General features: G+C 37.0%; 1 protein-coding gene across 1 annotated transcript in view; it reads left to right on the top strand.

The window, feature by feature from the left end:
• Positions 1-17,731, top strand: part of TDRD9 (tudor domain containing 9) — a 70,177-nt gene that overhangs the window by 25,257 nt on the left and 27,189 nt on the right. Inside the window, 9 exon segments of the mRNA XM_032112777.1 lie at positions 420-641; positions 2,649-2,771; positions 5,099-5,179; positions 8,026-8,190; positions 12,543-12,646; positions 13,420-13,478; positions 16,488-16,539; positions 16,694-16,778; positions 17,510-17,567. Of these exon segments, the coding sequence (XP_031968668.1) occupies positions 420-641; positions 2,649-2,771; positions 5,099-5,179; positions 8,026-8,190; positions 12,543-12,646; positions 13,420-13,478; positions 16,488-16,539; positions 16,694-16,778; positions 17,510-17,567 (949 nt within the window).

The following is a 17,731-nucleotide window of genomic DNA, read 5'->3' as shown; positions in this document are numbered from 1 at the left end:
CTGAAAGTAATGTTTTGTTGTGGCTTTGGGGTGGGTTTTTTGTTTGTTTGGTGTTGTTATTGTTGTTTTTTAAAAGGAAACCTCTGTTGCTGTTTTAAACGCTGTACAGAACTCGAGTTTTTTACAAAACCATTGCATAAAATTTCTTAGAGGAATAAACGTTGCTGTTAAATTTTCTGTTTATAGGCATTCATGTAGAATATGTACGTGAGTGTGTGCCCATATTCTTTTCTGTGATCTTCTAATGTGTTTTAGGATTCCAGTTATCTCCAGATGCCTACAAGATGATAGAAAAGATGGCACAGTGTTTTGGAGAAACTTGCTTTGTGGCTTGGAAGCTGTTGTTATTTCAAATCTGTTTAAAACCCTGTTTTGAGTTGTTTTGTAGACTTACGAGTTTTCTTGAAAAATTGTTTCAGATAGTGTCTCTGATACAGAACAATTCAGTTGTGATTGTAGAAGGAGCGACTGGCAGTGGAAAGAGCACACAGATTCCACAATATATTTTGGATTATTGCATGAGCCAGTCTATGCCCTGCAACATTGCTGTTACCCAGCCTCGGAAAATTAGTGCCAGCAGCCTTGCCAGGTGGATTAGCAAGGAGCGATCATGGACACTAGGTGGATTTGTAGGATACCAGGTATGAGAAACCTTCAAATTGTGTTTTAAAATGCATTAAAACGTACTGTGTATTCTTTCTTGATTGCTTGTAAGCAAATCTAGCATACTAAAGGAACATTAGAGAATCTGCTTTTTAAGTGGAGTTGCTATTTTTTATCTGTCTCCTGCTAAATGCTTGTAATCAACTTGTAAATTTGAACAGATATAAATCCTGGTGGCACTCCCAACAGAAATATTTGTCTGCATTGGACACATCTACATTATTAATCACTGGAATTGTTGTAGGAGAACTGTATTCTGTCATTTTTCCTTTGAACTCCTTGAATAACACACTTTATCTATCTGACTTCACTACATTTACCTGTCAGCTTTGTCAAAACTTTCATGCATTTATGATTAGGTTGTTTTGTGAACATCCTGTTGTTCCTTTCTAACGTGTGGAAAAACTCGAACTAGTGTTTTTCTCTTAAATCTGTCTCCTCTTTTTGCTTTGTTGAACTCAGCTTCAAGATACGGTCTGTCCCTCTGTTTGTAAACTTGATGCCACTTTCCTCTTTTGTCACAGGTCCTGGTGCTTTGATCAGCTCCTTGTCAGTACCCACACTAAGCTGTGGGAATGGTGGTTTCATTGTTAGTTGGGCCACAACTCCCTGGATGAGCTGCTCTGGTTCCTCAGGCCAGTGCGTTCGCACTGGTGTTGACAGTGGGAGGGATGTTCCTGAAGAGTTGTCTGCTTCTGGAGTCCTCTACTGGGAGGAATATTTGCTGGGTTTTTCTTCCTCTGTGCTTCATTCTGTTTCTTGTTGTTTCTTCCATTCTTTCTTCCACTTAAGGTAATATGTATATGTTTGCTGACATGCATATAGAGCTTTCTTCTTCTTCATGGGTCTGCAACTTCAGGTTACTTCCTAATGTGCTACATGTGGTGCCATTTATGTGTGTTAGGTGTTCTTTGTTACCCTTAAATCTGATTTTTGTACAGTTTTCAGATCTGGGGGGTTTGATTTTTAACTGACTGTGATAGTTGTTCATTGCATGGGCTCTTCAGCGTCAGGCTTCTGCTTCATCTGTTACCCATATCTGCTTTCTTCTGTGCCACATCTTATACACGACAGCAATAACCAAAACAGCAGTGTGTTATCAACATTATCCTCCTACTAAATCCCAAAACCATAGCACTGTACCAGCTACTAAGAAGAAATTAGCTCTATCCCAGTGAAAACAAGGACAGTTATGTATAATGTTTTTTTCAAAGTAGTTTCTGTATAAAGCTTTTGTTGTGATTTTTGATGCTTTGAATTAGTCATAAAATTGCTAAATTGAGTCATTAGGCTAGTGAGTGTCCAAGACATATAAAGTGGTGCTTCCAGACTGTCTTCAGGACAGTGTATGTGGATGTGCTGTGTTTGTTTCACCAGCACTTGTGTGAGCTGAGCAGAAACAGAGTGAAATGGTGGAGCACAAGATATGTCTACTAGGCTGATGTAAAGCTGCACATGAAAAAATGGTCGCAGCTCTTCCTGCATTGGGCAGGTTGCACGTGAGAGAGCTAAAATTACAGAAGTACTTTAGAATTCAAAAATCTGCTATTTAACATAGGGCTGTAGAACTTTCAGAAATATGTTGCCTGGTCTCTGTGATAACTTAAACCTCTTCCCTTTTCCTGTCCTGTAAGTAGCTACATTTTCGCTAAATCTTCTTCTTGCTCTTCATATCGATGGCAAGAATCGTGTATGGTTGTACCTTTAGAAGCCTTTGAAGAATTCTCTGCCCAAAGTCCCCAGTAAAGGATTTTGATACTTCACAAAACTTCAGAGTTTCAAATTTTTTAAAAATTTACCCCTAAGAAAAACCATTTAATTGGTTCTGGTAATAACACTTCTGTACAGAGACTTGTGCAGGTTTGAGTAAGTAATTTGATGGGTTTACACTGTGTTTCATTTTGGGAGTTCTTTCAGGTGCATGTTTCTGTAACTACATTAAATACCTGTTTCCAGCTAGTATGTATTTTTCTTACTGCTATTAGTTAAGTTTAGAGAACGTTTCAACGAAGGAGACGAGGTTGCTGTATATGACAACTGGAGTTCTTCTTCAGAGAATAGTTTCTGCCAGGAGTCTCACTCAGTTCACACATATTTTCATTGATGAAGTAAGTTGTTGGAAGTAAGTTTAATTTTCATATTAAGAAGGCCTTCTCTTTTGTCTCTTACCATACAAGAAAAGAGAAATGCAGACATTTTCTTTTAAAGATGTTTTATATAAGTTGTCTAAGGTAACTGAAATAGGCTTGTCAGCGTTCCTTTGAGAAACAAGTTTAGAACTGAGGGTGGGGGGAGGGTTTTTGGGAATGCTTAACATTTGATACAGGTGCCTTGAAATGTTTTTTGAAATCCATCTTGTGGAATTCAGGAACCTGTCCAGCTAGGCCTGTCAGGGGGAGGCAGCTAGTTTTCACTTACTTGGATATTACAAAGTCTGTTCTTCAGGTGTGTCCTGAAAAATATCTCTGTGAAAGTTCTGTCTCCTGGCTGTAGGTACAGTTCACTCATGTGGATTTCATTATTGTTGCTGTCACTTCACTAAAAAGCTAAAGAAAATACACTAGTAATTCGTGTATTTTTACATATGTATATACTTATTTTATGTGGAAAGCAGTATTTGACTGTTAATCATATTCAGATGTGAAATTTTGTGGTCACAAATCAGGAATGTAAATCACATGTAAGATGTGTGACATCTTGGGGTGTAGTGATACTGAAGAGGACTTGCGGGTTTGGGATTTTTGAGGGGAGGGCTTTGGAGGGGGGTTGTTTGGTTGGGGTTGGTTTTGGTTGTTTTTGGGGGGGTTTTTTTTGTGTTTTGTTTTAGTTTGTATTTTTTTATAAATGCTGTTTTTCTTTTTTATCTTATTTACTGGTATTGTAGCTGAGAGCTACTTTAATTCTTGGATATTTGAGGATCAGGGAGACAGTACTTCGTGTACCATTAGACTATTACAGTAACAAGACTGTCATGACTGCACTTTAAATAGTACATTGGAAATCTGGAAAAGATTAGGCAAGTAGTTACATTTTTGTATGAAGAAATTTAGTACTTCATTTAAACAGACAGAAGAACAAAAAACCTCAAGGCCTGAAGAATCATATCAGTGGTCTTGGAAAAGATTTGAGCACTCCAGTGTATTAGCAGAGTGTTGGAAACCATAATGTTTCCTTTAATAAGGAAATGCAGGTTAAATGTAGATTCAAAAGTTGAACCATAGAAGGTGTATACACTGAGAGCATTATTATCCCTTTAGTTTTAAAATTTATTAATTACATGCAAAAATTAATGAGTGAGGTTTTCTGGCCCCTTACGTAGGAGAATGGGTTTATGCAGAGGTTTTTAAAACTTTGTTTTCTTGGGTGCTGTAATTTGAACTGATGCTATTGGCTTGTATCACTGGTTTCAGCAGCATTCATCTGTGAAGACTGTATGTGTGTTCTGCTTCCCCAGCCAGAATTCTAGTCCCTCCTGTTGCCATATGCCAGCTTTTCCCCCACACCTACTACAGAGATTCTGATCTTGTGCCCACAGTCACTGTTTTTAACAATTGAATGTTCTCCATGACAGAATTGCAGGTCTCATCTCTCTTAGAGTACTGCAGACATTTAGGAACATACTTAAAGAAACTAGGACCAAAAGTCTTGACGTCTTACAATGAGACCTTACTGGTAGCCTGAAAACTACCTTAGCTAAGTTTGGTTTTGTAATGGGACAGTATTGAGTATAAATCTTATCTTTATATTATGTTAGAAATGGCTAATTAGTTTGCAGGAGATGAATATTGACTTGGGAAGGCTGAACTCCAGAAAAAGGTGCTGCACTTAAAATATTTAAGCTGTAATTCAAGAGAGGGTTATGGTCATCATGGGTAGTGTTGGGAAGAAGTATTTGCTGAACTCTAAGGAGAAGTCAGAAGGCTGAGGTGCTAGGATCTATAAAGAATTGGGTATAAATTAATGTTTTAGAAAGCAGTTGTGTATTTGGATCATAGCTGGCAGCCATTGGGAATGAGGCACATCTGTTTGATTTGCTTAGTTTTCAGACAAACCAAAACAGGCCCTGGATCATTTGGGATCTTACCAGTACAGTTGATTTACCCAGCATCTGTATCATAGACTTAATCTGTCACTATCAGCTCTAGTAGAACCAGTGGCTAGAGCTCAGGATTGATTCTCTAGTCATTATTCTAGATTTTCATAAATTAATAGTGACATGATTTTCACAAAGGGTGCTGTAATCATCCGAAGACTGTTCTTGGGATTTCAAGGTGTTATTAACATGCCTAGGCTCAAAAGGTATGCTTTCTTTTATGAAAACATACTGTTATTCCAAGTTAGTAAAATAAGGCATAAAATTGAGTAGAAAAGTAAGAGATTATCCATGATTTAATTTTCATTAATTCCTCCTCCTCTTTTTGACAATGTCTTCCAGGTGCATGAGCGTACAGAAGAAATTGATTTCTTGCTCTTGGTGACCCGTAAACTGTTGTGTACAAACTCACAGTCTGTAAAGGTGGGTTCAAACTGAATTCTGCTATTTTTTCTTGCAAGAAAATTTTTGCATGTCTTTTATCTATGAGGGTCCTATTTCTAAAGAATTTGCAACCAATTACTATGTTACTACTTTTTACTAAAATATTATTTAGTTTGCCACTCCTCATAAGTAAGCAAGCTAAGGGGCATTCTTTTCCTGGCTGCTGTAATGTGTTCTGAGAGACTTCTTTTTTTTCCCCTCATGTTAAAATGCATTAGTTTCTAAAGCCTGCTTAAGGCTAAAAACTGCACGATGGATATTTGACTAGAATTACATATTGGGTATTGAGGGCAGTGCTTATCCTTGGTTAAAATGGTAGCATTAACTCTTGGAAATAAGTGAGCCTTTTTGTTCAAGTGGGACAACATATTTGAAGAAATAGTAAAAGACCAGAAATGCTGTACTGCAACTTCTGGGTAGAACTGGTAGTAAAACATGGCTGAGGTTTTTTTCTGCATGTAAGGCAATTCTGCTTTGTACTAAAGCCAAGTTTGCAGACATTTAGCATGGCGTGTTTAGTCTTTGGGGTCCCAAAGTAATGAACTCTTGAAATGTAAGAAACGAAATACACATGATGGAGTTAGCTGCACAGAAAGATACTGAGTTAGCCTATTTGGGACTGCAGATATTTTGTGAGACTACATGTCTCTTAAGTGCCTCAGTTGTTTAATGTAAATTTTTCTGTTCAAAATAGAGTCTAGGTTGGGTGGTTTTGTTGCCATTGGAAGGGAATGTGTGTTTTGATGTGCAGTCCATCACATTGATCCAAACTCGGTCTTTAGATCTTCCGAACATGCTGTCACTGAAAGTGTCCTTTCATTTTGCTTAGGGCCTGGCATAGGGCTGTGGACTTCACATCTTTCACTTTTTATCCCTTTTCATGCTGATTTAGATTTTAGAGAAAACTCTTGTCTTTAAATTCAGAGACAGTAATGTGAAACTATTCAGCCTTTTTTAGCACTTGGCTCTGCCTACTGAGAAGAGCAATAATTTGATCAAACTGAATTGGTGAGAAGTTTGCCCTTGATGCTGATTATCCGGTTGGTTTCAATGGCAGGGATCCCTACAGGCCCTGTCATCTTTTCTGTTAGAAAACATTTTTCCATTTGAGGTTCCTGAAAAATTGTTCATTTTCCTCTATAGTTCCGTTTCAATCTCAAAATTGTCACTGAAAAATTTTATTCTCTTTATATTATTCTCTGCAGTTGTTTCTGCAGATGACAGTTTTTTAATATCCTACAAACCTGAGAGAGGCTTGTATTTGAGAGAGCTGGGGGGATGTCCCTTCGAGTTTTCTTCATGTCGAAGAAGGGTGAACTCTTGATCTCACTTGCTGGCCCTTAGCAGAGTGGAATGGGCTGTTCAGTTTGAATTTATATACTAAGCCCAGTGTCTCCTACTTCTTGCCTTTTCTGTAGAGAAAGGGAGCTTTGATGTGGCAAATTCATTTAGAAAATGTAAGGTTCTCCTCCAATCCTCCCTGGATTCATGAAACAAAAGAGTATAAGGATCCCTATTTAAGAGAGGCAACAAAGCATTTTTAACTCAGGGTGGTATGCAATACATGTGAGCTGTTTGTTTCCTGGTTTGATTGTTGCAGACCTCAGAAGTCACAGGTGATTCAACATTACATCAACTAACAGGAGTTAGTTGAGTGATTCTGATGTACTGAGGACAAGATCTACCTGCTGAACTATCTAAACTATTAAACTATGCTGGATTTTCTGGCAGATGGCTGCTGCAGATTATTATTTTTAGGTCACAGAGCAGACACTGGATTGTTCTGAGGTTGATCTGACTGGGATAGGGTTGTTGAAAGAGAACCTGTTAAAGAGTGTCTCTCTTGGGTCAGACCAAATAGTGTAGTTTCCATAGTGACTAGTAACAGTTTTTGGTATCATCTAGTGGGTCTTGGGACATATCCATGCTGTACAAGTGGTTTTGGACTGCTTGATCTTGAACTGTCTTCTTTGATTACCCTCTGTTCTGATGTGTTCATGTGCCATGTTGGTGGTATGTGCTTGTTGAATTTCTGCTTTAGGAGTAAATAAAACTCCTGGTTCAGTTATGTGATCCTTCAGGCACTCTGTTAAGAATCTGTCATTTCTTTCTACTTTGGAAGGATTCCATGCAGATTAGAGTCGAGATTACAAAGATTGTCTAGAAGAAGGGGTAGGAGTTTTCCTTGCCTGTAACTGCAGATTTAGATTGGATTTTGTTTTGATAGCCTTCATGGGAGGTTAGATTTAGCCCATTAGACTGACATAGGTGAGCCACTGTCTGTTGAGCCATGAGGCAGTCCATGCTGTAGCGGGACAGGTTTCATATATTTGCAGAATTACATCCTTTCAAATTTCTTCTTTCAGGATCATGTTAGAAAACTTCATGGTTTAGCCTGCCCTCTCCATGTGTTTCTTGTGCTTTACATGTGCTTTGGAGCTGAGCACAGTGGTACAATGCCCACTTCATTAGTTTGCCTTCCTGGCATTTTGTACGGGGGATGGTCCTGTGTTCTATGGCATTTCTGGTTTGGGTGGTGATATCTTTATCAAGATTACTGTATGTTTTTGGTTGAACTTTAACCATGTTGCCTGCCCTAGGTTTCTAGCCTGAGCCATTCTCTTACAGGTGCTTACCTTTCTCCACATGCTAGCTAGGGTACATTAAGCCTTTAGTTTGATTATCTTCAATATAGTTAGGTCGCATACCTGTAGTAACCAGAATTAGACCATTTAGCATGAAGAGGAAGTGGAGATTCCCATGTAGCAGGATGATTTGTGTTAAAATTAATGCTTTACATTTGCTGTACATTTTTTTTTTAACAGATAATATTGATGTCTGCTTCCATCAACTCTAAAGAATTAGCTGATTACTTTGCACTTCCAGTTCATAATGGTCTGAATCCAGTCTGTGTATTTAAGGTGGAAGGCAGACCTTTTGCAGTTGAAGAATATTATCTTGATGACTTGAAGGAAAATTTTGATTTCCAGGTATTGTAAATACAACTTCATTTCTTTGGACATAATAAGAAATTGGAGCAGTCAATTGACAACTGTGTAATAAAATGACATATAACCACTTTTATATTGCAATTCTAGGTAAGAATTAATAGATGAGGATGAAACAAGAGTCTTCTTATGAGCAAACTAGTTCCCTTCACGTAACAGAAATGTTTCAATAGTATGAGGCATTTTGTTTGATAGTTTGCATTCAAGATGAACAATGTTAAAGTGTGTGCAGAAAGTAACATAAAAAGACTTAGAGATCTCTTTGAATATAGCGGACAAAATCAGGGAATATTTCCTGGGTTGGTTCATGTTTATTATGTAAAAAGGCAGAAAGTGGTGTGAAATGAAGAGAAAACAAGCATTTATGATTAGAACTTCAATGTTACCAAGTTGGCTTCTCTATCAGCTGAGGCTTTCCTATTTTTCTTTTTTCTTTATTTTTTTTTTTTAGTAGAGCCAGAGATATTATACAGTAGTTTTGAACCTATTTCTGTTGTAACCATGGAGGCCACCATGGCAAATGTGTAATTTTGAGTAATGAAAATGTGTTAGAATAACAGATACCTCTCAGTTCCCTGGTGCGCTGTGCTGGAGTGCTGCTTCTCTGATGCCTCAGGAGGAGGGTAGATACTGGCTGAAGATGTGTTTGCTTTATCAATCTTTAGCTTATAAACTGCACCAAATGTATTTTGTATATTTCTGTTTGTAAGGCTCCTGACATTGTAGCAAGTATTTATGTAGACATCAGATAATAAAGGAATGAATGTAAATATGAGTTAATCTGTTTTCTGTGGTTTTGTAATAGGAGTTTGTTTTACATTTGAAAAACAGCTGTGTAGGAATTCACTTGAGTGAACTCTTTCAGTATTATGGTTCAAGGCAAAATAAACAGGTTAAAGCAGAGTAGAACAAATGCACTCAGGCCTGTATTATGATACCCAGTCTAAAAATAACTGGGATGTGAGTGTATAATTATTGGTCAGTTTTGATAATTCAAAACACTATTAGAATGTTATTACAATGAAGAAGATGGGGTATGCACTTAAAAAGCAGCAGTGGGTGAACACAATGTTATTATTTAGCTTTCATCCATCAATTCTGCAGAAAATAAAATAGCAAAATAAAATAGGTAGTTGGAGAAACCAGAAGAAAATAATTGCTTCTGCTGTACACAGCACAGGCCAACTGGTTATGCCTCAACACAGGCAAGCTGAAATACAAGGCTGTTAACTGTTGAAGTTTTAATGCAAACAAAAAAATAAACTCAATGCTTGTGGCAGTTGGCCCATCAGTATTTTTACATTAGTATGGCAGCTCAGACAGATAATATGGAAGAGATTATGTAATACATGGGGTTTTTTTAAAAGATTTTTGATGATCACAACAAAAAGATAACCAGGAAATTGAGTAAGAAGCTTAGTTCAGTCAAGTTGGATTTGTCATAGCTGCACTTGGAGCTGAATGTCAACTTGCACACCTTTCACCTCAGAGACCACGAACAAAGGAACTGCTTTCAATACTTAGGCCTTTTTATATGTTTTATTTTCTCTGTGTTTTTTATTCAAAGTTTTCATTTGATTCTTTATCTTGTGTTGTCCTATCTATAGCCATTCTGTTTCTCAGCAGGATGGGGAGAGTATGTTTGTCCAAGATGTTTCTTGTGCCTTAGGGCAACAATAGAAGCACATAAGTGCTCTTGATTTTCTTTTTTTAATATATATTAAAAAAGGATGAAATTGAATTCTAAAGCACTGATTCTTAGTCTTGGTCTTGTTTCTTATTGTGCTGTGTGTGAGGATTATCTCTAAATACTAGTTACAATTAAAAAATTAAAATGTGGAAGGTCTAAGATGATTTGTGTAACATCCTAATAAAATGAAAGTGGAATGTGAATGTTAAGGCAGTTAATGAGTTAACGCTGCCATATGGAGGCAGGAGCACATCTTTCATCATGCTAAAATCTAAATCAGTTAGATAACTGCCTGAGGTACAGGCTTCAGACTTTAGTTCCTGATGTTTTATTTTCATCTTTAAAAGCCTGTAAAATTTACATAAAAGAACACAGCAGTTAAAAGTAAATGCAGTTTTTGGTCTTTAGATAAGCAGAATTTTTCTAAGTTTCCTTTTGATTTTAAAATTAATAACTATAAAACCAGATTACGTAAATCTTAAACTCATTTATTAAAGCATCTCAGTCAAAATCAGTTAAGTCCTTCTTAACTGTCTCTGGGCGGTGAGGTGTGCACCTTTGTCCCTTTTCAAAAAATCTTAAAATAATTTGATGTTACTTTATAAGCGTAGAATCCTTTTGTGAATCCTGCAGACCTCTTGGCTTTAATACATCACTCATTTCTGCATGGGATAATGTTTTAAAACTGTGCTTGAAAATAAAAATTTTGGAGAGTCATTTTGACTTGAATAATTTGTCAATTCATTGATGCCATTGTGATTTGGAAGATGAATAAAAGTGTCAGTCATCATTTTTTCTTCTTTATGCCTGTTTGCAATAAACCCTCTGCTGTGGCTAGACAGACATCTAGCTGAATCAAAGATAAAGCTTTCTACTTGAATTACTTCATTTGTAGGAAAGAATACAAATAAGAGGGGAAGAAGGGAGAAACATTTTTCAGTGTAGCACTGGCTTATCCTTGCCCAGATACTGGGTCATTTATAGTTGTGCTGTTTAATTTGTGAGTGTTGGCTTACAAAAAGTAGTTTATTTTTCTTTTGGTGTAATGGACTTCGTAAGCACGTTGTTCTGGATGTTTAACAGAATTGTGATTCCGTCCTACCAGCAACCTCTAACCCCCAAGAATCATTGAAACACAGGTTTCATGAAAAATGCATGAAGGCTCTATCTATAGGCAATTTTAAAGCTACTTGTGTAAATGCTTGCCTGTTGTTCTGGATGGTGTTGGAGATATGAAATGCAAATTTAAAAAATGAAGCAAAGTGCAAAAATGCAAGCCATTTTTGGCTTGCAAGGGTGAAAACTCCTTCATATCCATAGAACTGGAGTCAGAGTCCTGATGGAAGGTAGTGAGCTGCTGTCAAAAGCTGTTCTGATCATGTTGTATTACTTCAGTCAGGTTTGACTGGGCTTTTGGATTTGCTGTTTGTCACATTGTTACCTTTTATTAGGAGTGATGTGGAAGCCTTGTCGTGTTAAAGAATACTAAAGGTACAATCAGTAGCAAAATTGAAAAGACAAATTGGACAGTTACTTAAGCAGGGATAATATAAAACAAAAAAATCTTATGTTCAAGCAGCCCAGAAGAGGTAACTTTCTTAGATTTTTCACATATACTGGGGCAAAAATAACTGTGAAGAAAACAATTGAGTATTTTTGAGGTTTCTCATGGGCTAATGAAACTGAGAACTGAGGTTGCAGTAGCAAATGCTGATCTGAATCAGTGTTGCCAGACTGGTGCTAGGAGCAGTGCTTTTGTGATTGTTACGAGCTCCTTTACAAAGGGAAACCGGTAGAAGAATAACTGATTTCATTTTAATAGTTTAGATAGTTCAGTTGTCTGTGATTTTAGCTCTCTGAAACACTTGGTCCAGTAAAGAGTTTGTACTACCATGAGGAGAAGCTCTGAGAATGAAAGGTGAGCAATGATTAAAAGCCATTTTGCCCACCAGGGAAAAATGTGTAATACTATAGACCTTTTTCAAAGCAGGTCTAGTTTATTAAGAGTTTTGCTTTAAAAGTGGAAAGTGATTAAGTTACTGTCTTTGCTCTGAGTACTTGATAGTTTGTGTTCTTAAATACTAAAGCCTTGAGTTTGTACAGAATGCAAGGAAACAGTGTAGACAGAATCATCATGGTTCTGTTGAGCACAACAGAAGAGTAATTCTTTGACAGGGTATGACCAAAACCACAAGACCCATTAAGTGGAAAAACAATTTAAATAAGAAAGAGGTGTGTGATTTGTGTGTGGGCAGGTAGAGAGAGCTGCGTAATAGTAGCTGTGAGAAGCACTGCAATGTCCTTGTCCCCATTCCTCCTTGTCATCCTGTTCCCACTGGTTGTGATCAGTCCCATGTGCTTGACACTTCAGAATAAGGAGTATGTCCTGCAAACAGCTGGAGGGTGGCTTAGTCCTTAAGTAGGTAAATATCAGAAGTATTTCTTTAGCATTAAAATGATAGGATGCTCGAAGAAAGATGTCTATTTAGAAGGTAATGAGTGTATCAGATGAAGTTACTTCTTTGTACAAGCTTCTGTACTGGATCAATTTTAATTGCAAGCACTTGACAAATTGAAATATATATGTGAACTTCAGTCTTTTAGCCTGTTACACTAAGTTAACCTCATTACCTTCTCCACACAGCTTCATCCTCAGAGCCTTGGGGAACCAGTGATAGAACAGAAAATGTATCAAGTCGCAGTGTCTCTGATTCAATCATTTGATGAGTTAGAAAAGAGGAGCAATAGGTAAGATATAGTTCAAGATCTGGAATCAGTGGCTCTTGGGAAAATGAGAAGCTAATTAAGCAACAGCAGCAGCCCATGATTATTAGTGGAAACTTAATTTTACTTGCATCTTTGCCTTTATTTTATATATTTGTTTGATTTGTACCCTCTGTTCTTAAAGTGCACATCCTGCCCTGGAGTGTGACTATTAAAGGCAGCCATGTCATATGGAAACTATATTCTTTCTGTAGACCAGAGCTGAGGAGTATTTATGTCAAGAATTAAACCAGAGCTACTATTTTATATTAAAACCTAAAACATACATTATTTCATGGAAAAAAAGGATAAATACTAGGCATTAATTTTCACTTGTCTGTTTAATGCCTTAACGTAATTTGAAATAAGAAAATACTGGATTTTGCTGCTCTGTGTTTTGTAAATTGATGTTTAGTATCTGAAAATGTAATAAAGGTGCTTCTACAACTTTTGTCTAACAGTGAGTGTGTATTAAAAGTTACCTGATTATGACTAACTCCATTGCAGAATGAGAATGTTTCTTTTTGTCATAGTTTTGAAGAAAAAAACTAAACCTAATGCTCTGGTTCCAGTGTTTATCTACTGAATTTTTCAGAAGGCATAGTTGCAAATAATGGTTGAAATTTCACTTCCTTAGGAGGTTTAAATAATGCATGTTACAAAAAGTGTGCACTTCTGCTTGTTCTTCCAGAATGAAATAACTTTGGGGTAATGAAGCAGAATGAGATTGTAAAATTAATGAAGCTGTGTTTTCTTAGGGAGAAAAAGAGCTTGAGTGGCACATTAGAACATGGCAGCGTGCTTGTGTTTTTACCAGGTGAATATTTGTCTTAATAACTTTCTTTTTTGTTATTTGTCATCTAATGAGCTTTCTTCTGGCACTTCTTCCAGGGATTTATTAAACACATACTTAAATGAGGTTCATCGGTCTCTTTGGGCGTTTTTTCTTGGAAACTTTTTTAATTGTGGCAGTAACTGCAAAAGTTGTGAGTCAAAAATCAAGTTTTTATGTATTTTTAAAATAATAAAATTAGTTCTGTAGTTAATCTGTAGAAATGGAGTTGCTCAGTTTTTTGATGCAATTATTTGTTATTGTAGGAAGTTCCTAGGATTCTTTTAGAGATGTTTCCTTATCCGCATATAGTGCGGTCTTTATTTAGATTGTTACTGTAAAAGTTCAGATTCACTTTTTTCTTTCCATGTACCTTGGTTGGTGTAGTTGGCATGCTCATAATCACGTGTGATGACATAGCAATTAATGATCAAAAAGCTGGCTACACATAGTTAGAGTCTTCTGTAAAGAATAAAACCTAAGTTGTCTTGCATAAAAATTATTGTAGGCTTTTGTTTTGACTGTCATTCTTATTTGAACCTATTAGCTGGATTTTAGAGGCAGTGTAACTAGCCTGCAGAGTAGTTTTCCTGAACATCACAAATCTGTTACCTGGTGGTTTCAGGTATTCTTTTACTTCATGAGCTGAAAATTTGTTAGTTGAAAACTTTGAAAAGACTTGGTTATGTTCAGAGTCACCTTGAATTCCAGAGTAGCTGTTTCCTTGGACACAGCAAAGTCTGTCCCTACCAGGACTTTCTTACTCTGTAAAGTGTTTATGGATGTCGTTTCTCTGCTGTGTTGAGCTCAGGAATAGGCAGGCCAGGGCTAGAGCTGGAAGTACAGCGCACCAGCTCCAAGATACACTGCACTTGCAGAGTAGCTTTCAGTGGTGAGTGTTCCCCATCAGCTGAAAAGTATTAGAGCTGCCTTTCCTAGAATCACCTTCTCTATAAAATTAATGGGTAGAAGGAATTATTTCATTGTGTCAGTGTAAGGCCCATTCCAGTTTGTGATTAATAGTCTAGGGAGACCATCTCTGTTGCCTCTGGCCTCTGGTATTGGTGTTTGTCTGGTGTGTTTTCAGACTTCCTCAGGCCCTCTGGGTCTTCGTTTCAATCTGAAATTACTCTTCAGCACTTTCAAATCCTAAGTCTTTATCTTTCACTTTGAGGTGTTTTGTTTTGGGTTGTTTGTGGGTTTTGTTTGTTTGTTTTTTGTTTTTGTTTACTGTGCTGCTATCCCTGATGGCTTATAACTGCAAGTTATACACTGATTTTTATTTTGTTTAAATAAATTTGGTAAATTTGTGGAAACCTGTGCAGGTAGTGCTTCCTGAATGAGCTGGTACACTCAAGTTTGTGTTTTATTTGTTCAGTGTTTGACCTTGTGTGGTTTTAAACTGGATACTTAAGACTGATCCTGAACACAGGGTTAGCAAATACCCCTTGAAATTTTCCTCGCAAATGTTTTTATACAGTACTGGAGAAAAGGGGAGGAGAGCCCTCAGTTTACAAGATGGCAGCTGAGACAGAGCTTTGGGTTATTTTTACACATTTAACATCCACATTTAGGATGTTGATTTGAGATGCTTAGATTTTTTGAGTGCTAAGGATTACATAGCATTTTGAACATTAAAAATAACACTTCCACGGACTTGTCAAGTTAAGTGTGCAGCAGCAGCCAGAAACAGCAGTGCTCTGCTGAGGATGCTGTTAAGTGATTTTTGCCCACTGTCTTTGAGGAACTCAGTGATGGGGCAGAATCTGCTTCCAGAAGGAGTTGCAGCTGTCTGAAGCAGGATGCCGTGTTTTCCCTTGTAATTGCCTGTCTTGTTCACTGATTTTTTTTTTTTGTAATGCTGCCAAGTCTTATTCTTTATAGATAAATACCCTTCAGTATTCAACTCTCCTTTTTTCCCAGAGCTTGTCTCTGTAGGTAACAGGTGGTAGAAAGTGCTATGTTACACTGTAATTTTCTTAACATACATCTTCATAGGCATGAATATGTTCCAAGTGATCTAATTTTCTGTTGTACTTGTGTTGATCTCTTTTTGTCTGTTCTGTATTTTCTTTTGCACTTCTCCATGCCCTGCTCTCCTTAGTCCTTGTATGTTTGCCAGACAAAATTTGTTACTAGTTCCTGTTTCATTCCAGACCTTTTTTTCCTATTGGGATCCTTGTGTTCTGTAGGTGTCATGGTCAGTCAACTCTTGTCGTTTTAAAAACTGGTCAGCAGATACTGCCTGCTGTGGCTAGTCAGTAATTACTAGGCTGATCAATAATTACTGTTAACAGTGATGATGCACAGTCTGCTCTGCCAAACGTGAATCAAACCTTTTAGTTCTTTTTAATCATAAAAACAACCTCCAGGAAAGTCCAGGGTTGGACAGATTTTTGAAAATGGGGCTTTTGGAATTGAAGTCTCAATAAGAAGTAAACCAAGCTGCTCAGAAAGGTTTGTGTCTGTGGAGGTATTCAGGAAGATAGAAAAATCCCTTAGTCATAAGATTTCCTCTGGCAGATGAGAAATGCATGCCCCAGAAAATGGGCACTGGAATGGCCAAAGGTGAGGTGGCTAAGACAGAAATAGCTTTTTTTTTTTTTTTCCCCCTTGGCCCTGCTCTTTGAAAAAACTTGTTTTGGTGGAAATACCCAATTTTAGCCTAAAGCAGACAGATTCTCAGCATGTGGTGAGCACTGTCAGTTGTGAGAAACTGAAACAAGGGGTAATAATGGGATATTGTCAAATGGCCTTTAAATCTGGTGTTGCACTTTCACTTAATAAAGTGTAAAATCAATGCCAAATGGTTCTTGAAAAATTGACTCACTGGGTTTCAGTGACTTACTACATTTGCTGTTCAACTGTTCTACCATTTTATTATGTGGCATAAAAGAGGTAATAATGACAAGCAATTAATAATTGAAATAGATGATTTAGAATTATTCCTGATGACTAAAATGAAAAATAAACTCATGATTACTTTTTCCCTAGGTTTAGGTGAAATAAGATACATGCACTCGTGCCTCTCACAGAAGTATAAAAGGTAAGTTAGACAAAATTTGTTTCAGTTCAGTTAAATCTGAACATGAGTCTTTCAGCTGTATGAGTTCTAAGTACATAATAAGGTTTAGCACAGAAGTGTAATCAGCTTCAGTATTCTTGCATCAGTAAATATTTCACGAATGTATTTTCTTTAGGTGGCAAGTGTACCCATTTCACTCATGTGCAACGTTGGAGGAACAAAGTAAAGTATTTTCAGCTACAGTTCCTGGCTACAGAAAAGTAAATATTTTAAAACCATTACTTTTTTAAAGTATGTGAAACCTTTGCTAGAGTAGTAATAGCAAATAGTAATGTGTTTAAGTAATATTAGCTGTTCTAGCTCAAACCATTTTGTGAGGACAAAGCACTTTTGTTTTTCAGTGTGTAAACTGATGGAGTTTCTTACCAAGCTGTTGTTTTAACTGGTATTGAGACCTCAAGAGAAGTGCAGTAACTGGAAGTTACCCTTAAACTATTGCATGATGCTGTTTTTATCCTTCAGAATGGTTTGAGCATGTTGATTCTTGCACCTGCATGACAGGGGAGTGCTGCTGGTGGCACTGAATAGCAAAGTAGTCCCCCAGTACGGGAGACTCTGACCCACTTTGTATCCCAGGTTTTGGCTGCTGCCTTGATTTTCTTCGTCTGTCATCACTAAGAGGGTATTGCTGCTAATAGTGTGATGTTTTTGTACAGAAAAAGCACCAGGAAATATTTCCATTCTTCCTTGATACTGTCCTATGCTATACTACTTTATTATGCTTTTTTTTGAGCTCAGAACAAGAAAACACCAGTTTTTTTGTACTGTATTGCCTTGTGTGGTATTGCTTTTTTTAATATGCAGAGCAGAAATGCTGTGTTGCCATTACATTTATATTTCTCATAGCAAATTGGATTTTTCATGTAGAAACATTCATGTGAGTAATTTTTTGTTTATGCATTCATTGCTTATTTTTTGCTTCAAAACTCAGGTTATTTTAGCTACCAACATAGCTGAGAGCTCTGTAACAGTTCCTGATGTTAAGTATGGTAAGTTGTCTAAATCTTGTGATTCTGTATACACTGTATTTGTAATATTTTCCATACTTGTGCTTGTTTAGGTCTCAGTGATGTGTTACTGTTCAAAGCACTGCTGTTGGAGTGTTGAATTCTTTCTTTCACAACAGAGAAATCTGAATATATGAACAAATACA

This window comes from Corvus moneduloides, chromosome 6 (genome assembly GCF_009650955.1).
Source record: "Corvus moneduloides isolate bCorMon1 chromosome 6, bCorMon1.pri, whole genome shotgun sequence".
NCBI lineage: Eukaryota > Metazoa > Chordata > Aves > Passeriformes > Corvidae > Corvus > Corvus moneduloides.
Note: the sequence above shows the minus strand (reverse complement) of the source record. Positions and strands in the feature narration are given on the sequence as shown.